At 61.5% G+C, this 9,455-nt stretch overlaps 1 protein-coding gene across 2 annotated transcripts; it reads left to right on the forward strand.

Moving 5' to 3' along the window:
• The first annotated feature begins 553 nt into the window (after positions 1-553).
• LOC104341581 (sestrin-3) lies at positions 554-7,191 on the forward strand. Of its 2 annotated transcripts, none has more exons than XM_086470611.1 (9): positions 554-653; positions 3,644-3,847; positions 4,063-4,245; positions 4,384-4,620; positions 4,706-4,817; positions 5,062-5,198; positions 5,630-5,820; positions 6,135-6,279; positions 6,828-7,191. In XM_086470611.1, the coding sequence occupies exons 1-9, from the start codon at positions 588-590 to the stop codon at positions 6,915-6,917; spliced, it is 1,365 nt and encodes a 454-aa protein (XP_086326737.1). In that variant the 5' UTR covers positions 554-587; the 3' UTR covers positions 6,918-7,191. The 2 variants fall into 2 exon arrangements, with proteins under 2 accessions (XP_086326737.1, XP_086326738.1); XM_086470612.1 differs by having other exon boundaries at positions 5,080-5,198.
• The last annotated feature ends 2,264 nt before the right edge of the window (positions 7,192-9,455 follow it).

Consider the following 9,455-nt stretch of genomic DNA (forward strand, 5'->3'; position numbering starts at 1 on the left):
CAGCTTCTCTGCGCAGGGGAAGGCGTCAGGGTGAGGCCCAGGCAGAGCAGGGACGGAGGCGACCTGGCACAAGGCAGCTTCACCCTCCAGAGTGGGGCAGGGCCAGCGGGACGGGCAGAGCTGAGGCCCAACAAAGGCTGGGGCCATTCCCACCACGCCACTGCCCGCGGTTGTGGCCATCGCTGGGGCAGGCAGGGCCCGGCCGGGACAGGCGGGCGGGCAGCAGTCGAGATGGGGGATGAGGACAGGGGGACAAGGGGACAGGCCTCCCCCGCTCCCGCAGCGCCCCCCAGTGGCGGGCACATCCCGGGCCGCCCCCTGGCCTAGTGGGCGGGGCCTCCACCCTTGACGGACGGGTAAATTTCCACCACTGCCCACGTGGTGCGCCGGCCTTCCGCTCCCTCGCGGCTGATTGGGGGCGCGGCGCCGGCGGCCCCACCCACTCGCGGCGGGGATTGGCGAAGGCGGAGAGGCGGGTACGCCCCCCGCGGTTTGGGCTGCCGCTGTGCCCGGCGGCCGGGACGGGGCAGGAGGGGGCGGGCAGGACCGGCGCTGGTCACCGGTACTGCGCACGGCACGGGCTCACCATGATCGTGTGTCCCCAGAGCGTGGAGCACCCCCGAGGAAGCCGGTGCCAGCGGCTACCCGGGCAGGTAGGACCCGTCCCGCCGCCACCGTATCCCGTACCGGAGCACCGAGCTCGGCCCTGCTCTGCTCGCCGCCACCGGCGCGGCCCGGCTGCGGCACCAGCAGGCCAGGGCAGTCCTGCCGCCCGCCGGCCGTGCGCGAGGCGGCGGGGCCGCGCTCTCCCGATGCGGTGGCCGGCGGCCCGATACCGGTCCCGGTGCGGCGGCGCTGTCCCCATCCCCTTTGTGCGGGATGCGGGAGGCGCCGTGCCTCCATCACTGCCAATCAAACTTGTTTTTCTCTCTCCGCCTGCACTGCCCGCGCCGCGCACCGGGGGCGCTGCTGCCGCCGCCGCTCGCACAATGGGGCCCCGGTTACCGGTCGCGGCGCCGGGCCCGGCAGCGCCGTGGGAAACCCTGCCGCGGGCACTAGCACTTGCCCCCTCCCCTCGGGAACTGCGGCGGGGGGCCAAGCGATAGATGTCCGCCGCGGCCGCACCCCCAGCGAGCATCACCGGCGGAGCCACCGGGACAGGCGGAGCCGCGGTCTTGCCTCGCGGAGGGATAGAGCCCCGGCGGGGCGGGGGGAGTGTCACGCCGCGGGGTCTTGCCCGGCTGGCGGCGCTGCCTGGGCTTGCTCTGGGGCGCGGGACCGGCTGGGCCCCTCCATCCGCCCGTCTGCTTTACATGTGAACGGCTGGCCGGGCAGTGCCGGGGCATCGTTCCCCGACAGCACCTGCCCGGCCAGGGAGGGGCTGGGGGTGCCGGTGGGTACAAGGTTGGGGTGCCTGTTGGGGTTCAGCGGGCTTGGACACACGAATCCCCGCCCGGTGGGGGAGGCAGTGCTGCTCCCACCGCCCAGGGCTGCGAGTGAGTGCAGGGGAGGAGGAGGGTTATGGCCGGGGAGGGTGAAGAAGATGCCACCGGGGGCAGTGCGGGAGGCTGAGGAGGCAAGGCCGGGGGGACGTAGCTGGTGGTGGCGGCAGGAGCGACCCCGGGCTGAGCCGGTGCCATGGGGAGCAGGCAGGAGAGTCCAGCCGGAGGATAAGGGCCGAGGTGGGGGGCTGCGCTGCACTTTCCTCCTGCCCTCCCAACCCATGTCTGCCTGGTCCCATGCTCCATCATCACTTGGACAAGCAGAGGGAGGAGAGCTAGAGGCCCCGGAGGCTGAGCTGTGGGCTGGTCATACGGCTTCTCGCTGAGGACCACCTTCCCCCTGGGGGGAGCAGAAGGAACCCCGGCTCCTCCACCTCTGCCCACCAGGAGAAGACCGGTGGCTGTAGCCCCATGGGTTTCCTCAGGGCAGCTCATTTCCCTGAGCAAAGGGACCTTGCTGGGGACTTTTGCAGGTCACTTCTGGTTTGCCTTCTCCCTTGGGACAGAGAAGCTGGTGCTCTACATCCCTCCCCATTTTAATTTGGGGTTTGGAATTTTTTGGACCTGTTTGGCCAAAAGTGAAGAGGAAGCTCTCAAGCGGCATCCAGTAACTCTCTTGACACCTGAGCAATGGTGTGTTGTCAGAAGTGCAGGACAGTAGCAAATGGCCAGAGCTGCTTCTTGCGCTGCCTGTGCTGATGCAACTGCTCCGTGCTGCTGCACAGCTTGGCCCCACTCTGCCTCCCCCTCACCCCAGGGTGCTCCGCTCTGTGCCCTGCAGCTTTGCCGTCCCCGCCACTGCTGCCCTGACCCTCTGGGTCGCCTTGTGGCAGCAAGTCTAACTGCCACAGAAATTAAGGCCTGATGTATCACTCTGGCAAGATAGCTCCTGGCAAGGCAAGGTGCACATGGCATCAGGGCTCTTGGTTGGGGTTCTGAGGGCTGTGTGCATGTCCTGGCTGGCAGTGACAACCCAGAGACATGGTCGGGCAGGGCTGGTTTGCAGACATACTTCTGGTATGCTGCCATGCCATCATGGTTGCCGTGGCCCAGTCACCAGCCTTCGTGTGACTTCACCGGAGAGGCAAGTGGGAGGAAGATGATTGCGGTGTCAGTGGGGCCAATTGTTCCCAGGGGTGATTTTGGTTCGAGCCGGGGATGGGAGGTGCACCCTCTGCATCTGAAGGTGCTGCCTGGGCTCCTGTGTGCAAGGAGGAGCCATGACCAGGACTAGCACCTGCTGCGCCTGTGCCTTGGTGCAGGTGGGAGGTGGGTGCAGACCCTGTTGGCAGGTGGGAGGTGTGGCAGCGGAGCCGTTGAGGCACAGCAGCTGCCCGGGTGCCTTTTGCACATCCCTGCCTTCAGCTCCCACCACGCTCTCGGGAGGGGCTGGGGTGGTGTGGTGCAGGGCTGTGCTCAGCTGGGGCACTGGCGCGCAGGTGGGGCAGGCACTTCTGGGGATGTACAGACCCCCCTCACTGAGTTGCGTGTGTATGTTTTCACTGGTGGGTGTGCCCAGTGCCTGCTGTGCCACGCACCCATGCGCTGTGCGAGCTGCTCCCATGCCGTCTCCTTGGGCAGCGTGTGGGGTGACCTCTGAGCCCCTCTGTGTGCTCCCAGCCATGTGGTGGGTGCCAGGACATCGCTTGCTCCTCGGCTTGCTGGAGCAGGAGCCCGGGAGCACCTCATCAGCTCAGCTGGCTCCACAGTTCTCTCTGCTGTCCCAGTGCTGGGAGGGTGGGCTCAGTACTGGCAGTGCAGGGGCATGGCAAGTAGGGCTGATGGGCTGCTCTGTTCTGGGAGGTCTTTCACCTGTCATGTTTCTCCTGCTTCAGCCTTGCATTTGCCTCTAAGGCTGCAAGGAAGCATCACTCCTAGTTTGCCCTTTGCTCGCCAGGCATACCCTCTCCCAGGCAGAGACCAGCCTGTGTTTCTTGCAGCCTGTCCTTTTGCTAGCGGTGACCCCACCGAGCAATGCTCTGCCCAGCTCCCCAGCCTGAGCTCTCTGCAGTGGCTTCTGACCTGATGGTGTCCCTCTGGGAGCTCCAAGCCGGGAGAGGCAATCCCAGCCCCTTGCAGAGCCTGGGCTTGGCTGGGGTGGGTTGCTCCAGGGAGAGCTAAGCAGAGCGTGTTTCCTGCAGGTAGTGAAGATGTCCAGCAGTGACCCCGAGCGTCCCCAGTTCCTCTTTGTGAAGGTGCTGGCAAGCTGGGGGCGGCTGGAGGCAGTGACCCAGCAGATGGGCTACCACCCGCAGTATCTCGACAGCTTTCTTAAGACGCAGCACTACCTGATGCACATGGATGGTCCGCTGCCCTTTGACTGTCGGCACTACATCGCCATCATGGTAAGCCCCGCTGGGAGCTCCTGGAGGGGGTGGGGGGGCTCTGCTCAGCCCTGCGAGGCTCCTGGTTCTCCCTCCACCAGACAGCCTGTGCTTCAGGCTTCTCTGCAGAGGCCAAAATCATGATGTCCTGGAGGTTGGGTGAGGGGTGGGTGCAGGGTCCTGGGATGCCTGCCCTGCAGGCATGGCACAGGGATGTTGACGTGCTGCTCTTGCAGGCAGCTGCCCGGCACCAGTGCCGGTACCTGGTGAACCTGCACGTGCTGCAGTTCCTGCGGGCAGGTGGTGATCCCCAGTGGCTGCGTGGCCTCGACTTCATCCCGCCCAAACTCCGCAAGCTCAATGAGATCAACAAGATCCTGGCACACCGACCATGGCTCATCACCAAGAAGCACATTGAGGTATGGGGGGGTGGGTGTGTGGGGGGTGTGCTATCAGCCAGTGACCAGGGCGGCAGTGGGGACAGCAGCATTCCCAGGGGGTGCCAGCCCCTTAGCCACCTGACTACGTTGCATCGCTGGTCTGTCCGTGTCCTGCAGAAGCTGCTGAAAATCAGTGAGTGGAGCTGGTCTCTGGCAGAGCTGGTGCATGCTGTTGTCCTCCTGGCACACTGCCATGCGCTCGCCAGCTTTGTCTTTGGCTGTGGCTGCGAGCAGGACGAGGGGCCAGGGGGCCGAGGCTCACTGAAGCCCTTGTCGCCCGGGAACCAGTGCTTCTGCGAAGCCGCTGCCGGCAATGGCTACAGCCAGGAGCTGCTGCGCATCAACCGCAAGCGGGTGAGCCCCTGAGGATGGGTCCATGGGGGGACGGGGGGGCACAGCTGGGACCATTGCTCTCACCACCAAGCGTACATCTGTGCAGTCCCTGGACTCCTGCATGGAGCTGGATTCCCTACGGGAACGCATGCAGCGGATCCACATGGAGACCGAGGGCAGGGAGGAGATGAGGCTGCTGCAGCAAGACCGAGAGGAAGGTGAGGGGCAGGGAATGGAGGTGGGTGTGCAGGATGGGAGTTTGTATGGCACACCTGGGTGTTGCTCCCCCATGTCTATACTTAGATTTTTCCGTGATGTGCAGTTTGAGAAGGGGCTCTTGGGATGCTGTCGAGAAGGGGAGAAGGCAGTGTTGCCTCCCAAGGAGGCACAGCAAGGCCTGGCTTTCAATGCCTGCTGCAGCTGGGAACAGGGCAGCTGAGCATCACTCTCACCTGTCCGCAGGGCTCTCCCCTCTCTCAGATACTGATGGGGAAGTCACCGGTGCCACCAATCTCGCATGCTACATGCAGGACCCTGACTTTGGATACCAGGACTTTGCCCGGCGTGACGAGGCTCAGACGCAGGTATTCAGAGTCCAGGTGAGGTTCCTGCTCTCTTGGCAGGCAGCACCCTGGGATGCCGCCTCTCCTCCCCTCCCCGCTCCTGGTGGGGAGTGGATGGTCGTGGGGGTGCCCATGCAGCCCAGATCTGGTGCAGCTGCTTTTGAAAAATGCCCAAGCAGGGAAGCTCAGCTCTGAAAGGGGACCTGGCCCACTAGGGTTGGGGAGAGGGAGGTGACTACTGACTTCTGTCCCCAAGGGCTGCTGATTTCTTCACAGTGCCCTCACAGAGGCATGGGTCTAAATCATTCAAAAGCTGCCTGATGAGGGATGTTACGGTTTGTGACAGAGGTGCCCACAGAGTAAACCTATTGAATTCTGGTGCATCCTGAGGTCGCCAGCCCTTCTTGCTGGGAACATGCTCTGGGCTGCTTTTTGCAGTTGCAAAAGCCTTTTGCTACGCTCAACAGGATTACTCCTGGGAAGACCATGGCTTCTCACTGGTCAACCGGCTCTACTCTGACATTGGGCATCTCCTGGATGAGAAGTTTCGGATGGTAGATGGTCTGCAAAGCAGTGCCATAGCCAAGCGTCAGGGCTGTGAACCCTCAGTCTTCAAGCGGGGCATCTGGAACTACATCCACTGCATGTTTGGCATTAGGTAGGGAAACCTCGTGGTCCAGGGGAGAAAACTGAGCTGACCCGGGCAGGTGGGGAGGGCGCGCGGGCGGTTTTGCAGATGGGCTTAGAAAAGAGACAGAGGTGAATCGCCTGCCTGGGTGTTAGGCCAGGCAGGGAAGAGACGCTCAGCTTCTCTGGCTAGGGCAGGGTGTTTTGGGGACAGGGCTTCAGTGTTGTTGGCCGCTGCTGTGTGTCCCCCTGCATTGCAGCTGTGCCGTGCTCTGCACAGACCACAGGCTAGGTGCTCTGTAAGGACATGGCGCTGGCCATGACTCGCACCTGTGCTCCCCACAGGTACGATGATTATGACTACGCAGAAGTGAATCAGCTCCTGGAGCGAATGCTCAAAGTTTACATTAAAACTGTAACCTGCTACCCAGAGAAGACAAACTCAGAAACATTTGACAGGTTCTGGAAGCAGTTCAAGCACAGTGAAAAGGTGGGACAGCTGCAGTGGGGCTGGGAGTGGGCAGGGGCTGCAGGCTGGGGTGCTTCAGGGGGTGTACGGGAAACCTTTGAGCCACCAAACCAGTCTGAGGCAGGTGGGGTGGGGGGCAGGGAATGGCAACTGGCTGTTTGTAAGGAGTTGGGCTTAGTGTGGCATGGGGCTGCCTGAAGTGTGATGAGCACAGGGGCCACTGGCAGTGCAGGGATCTTCAAGGCCATTACCCACCAGTGAGTGCCTCCAGGCAAGCCCTTGGTCCAGCAATAACTTGCAGGAGTGGCTGCTGTAGGTGGCAGGGACCATGCTGGTGCCAGCCCAGCATACTGGTGCCAAATGTGCCAGGGACTCCCCAGCACGCACCTCTGGGAGGCAGCCACAGCCTGCAGGACTGGGAGGAGGGGGAAGGGGCAGCTGCCTGTGCTGGAGAAATTGGTGGCATTTTGTCCCATGCCAAAAAGACTCACTAGCACAGGTGGGCGATTGCTTGCACCACTGTCCGCAGCACACTGTGGCTGCCTGAACCTCTCTTGCTTCTCCCTTAGGTCCATGTGAACCTGCTCATCCTGGAAGCCCGAATGCAGGCAGAGCTGCTGTATGCATTGCAGGCCATCACTCAGTACATGATCTCCTAGACAGCGGGGAGCTGTGCTGCGGCAGGGCCAGGCAGCATCCTCTCTTCCCGGACTCATGCGTGACCCATCATACTGGGATGGATGGCGAGGGATTACTCAATTTAGTTTGACTGTCTTGTTCTTTTCCCCCTGACCCCCCCCTTGTGGGGCTCACTGAGTGGCCCCATTACGTGCAATTACCAAACTGTGAGGCAAGTCCATGCTGCTGAGATGTCGGTGTGATGCTGAAGACTTGAACATGTCCAAGGAGGACTGCCAGAGATGTGGGGGGAGAGGGAGGGAGGAGGGGAGTGGGGCCAGTTTAGAGGGATGCTTCCCCCACGAGCAGAAAGCTCCTCGCCTGGGTGCTACAGGACCCTTGGCTGCCGCAGGGAGGACAGAGGGGAGAGCTGTCTTCCTTCTCTGTGCTGCAGCGGCTGCCCTGCTTGCAAAGCCACCCTTTAGCGCCCGGCATCGTTGTGGTGATGCATCTTGCTTGGGAACAGCACGGGCAGCTCGCAGGTGCATTGCAATGTCCTGAGTTGCGTGGTCAGGCAGGGAGGAGTGCTGGCTCTGAGCAAGGGCCCTTCCCCAGCCTGGGATGGGAAGGGGTGTGCTTGCTGCCTACATGACCTGCCCTTTCGGTCTATGTGCCAAACCCCTCTGGGATGGACAAGCAATGACCCAGGTGAACTCCAAACTGTGAAGCTCTTGCTGGCAGGGTGCCCTAGTGCTCTGCCTTGTCTGACAGCGGGGTGAGGTGGTCTCTGACAGTGTTCAGGCTCCGGAGGTTTCTGCAGGGGACTCCTCAGGGAGCTTGCCCTAAAGTCCCCTCCTCTGCCTCCCATCCACAGAGGGACAGGAGGAACAAGGGAGACTTCCTAAGTTAACATAGCATGTGTCTTCTTGGCACCATGAGAGGGCTGAGGTCCTGTGCCCAGTCGCTTGCTGCTTAAAAGCATGGTGGAGGAGCCTGCAGTTGACACAGGTGAGCTACAGGAAGCTTCTCTCGGAACCTGGGCTGTCCCTGTTTGAACAGAGGTGGCCTGTGCACCAGTCTTGCCCTCTGCCCAGCAGGCAGGAGTATGCACCACCACTGTCCCCTGCCCCAGGGCTGCTCCCTGTCTGTGCAGCAACCCCTGGCTGAGGAGGTACGAGGAATCCGGCACAGGCTCCAGAGAGCAGCCACGAAAGGGAATGAGGCCACCCATGATAACTGGGAGCCTGAAGCAAGGGCAGCTGTTGAGTCAGCCCAGTGCACGCTGCTTCAGTCGACCTGTTTACTGCGTAAATTTACGGAGAGAAAACCTTGTGTGTGGAAGCTACAGAAAAAGCCTATTTTTGCTATAAATATATTATGTTTGACATGGATGCATGCTGTATTTCTGCCAGATGTTGGGAAGGGGATCCAAACTTACACAGCTGCTCTGAAAGCAGGACAGCAGTGCCTGGCTGACTATGGGCCCAAGATAGCTCCAGGAAACCCAATGTTCCCAGCTGCAGTGGGATCCTGTGCCTACAGCTCTGGTCTAGGGCCAGCAGCTTGTCACTGAGGTTGGACCCATCCTGTTCAACTCAGCTATGTCCTCTTCCCATGATCAGATGAGCAACTCTCACAGCATTGCACATTCAACAGGAAAAGAGGGAAGGTTTTCCAGGGCTGCAGTGTTCCGGCAAGGAGGAGGGTGCCAGAGGAAGGAGCTGGCTTATTCCCTGCCAGGTACCTGGACACGGGTGGGCGAGATGTGGATGATTTCTGCAGCTGGGGAAGAAGCATTTTGATCACACTCACAAGCTGGTGCTTGGTGAGCAAGGCCAGAAACCAGGACTAGTTCTTTCCCTAGCCATGCTGTAGGTGCCCTCCCTGTAGCATGGTCTGGAGGAACCTGTGCTGGGGCTGGGCCAGCTTGTACTGGGCCAAGCTGGTGCCTGGGCAGTAAAATGGCAGGACAAACTGGTACTGGACAGTACTGGCTGAGTCAGTGTTGCTGTCAGGAAAGCATCACCAGGGCCAGCATGACTGGTGCTGGGACAGCTGCCACCAGGCTTGGCTCAACAGTACCTGGACAGGCACTGCTGTACCATCACTTAGCCCCAGCAAGTGCTGGGCACAGACTGGGGCATCTGGGTGTCCTGCTCAGCACCAGGCATAGCACCCTGATTGACTAGCTACTTGCCAGCCTTTCCCCTGCCACTGCAAAAGTAGCCCTGACTCTGCAGGGCTGGGACGAGCAGCAGCAGTCAGTCCTCCGCAGGGCTCACCACTCCCGAAGCAACCAGTGCATCTGCAGCTCCATACAGCCTGGGGCTGGCTCCCAGCATGCTGACAGCAGCAGTATCCTCACCACCCACCATCACCCCATGCTGCTGGGGAGAAAGAAGGGAGAAGGCAGTGACAGCACAGTGCCAGCTGGGGGCAAAGGGACTGCCTGTCCCCAGGAGACACAAAGCAGGTTCCCTTTTGCTTCTCGTCTCTCCTTTTGTGCAGAAAGAACTGGCCTTGCAAGAACTGAGGCAGCTGCTGCTTGCTCCAGCTTGCAGAACAAGCACTGGTCACAG

The sequence above is a fragment of the Leptosomus discolor genome, chromosome 9, assembly GCF_034619465.1.
Source record: "Leptosomus discolor isolate bLepDis1 chromosome 9, bLepDis1.hap2, whole genome shotgun sequence".
NCBI classification, from domain to species: Eukaryota; Metazoa; Chordata; class Aves; order Leptosomiformes; family Leptosomidae; genus Leptosomus; species Leptosomus discolor.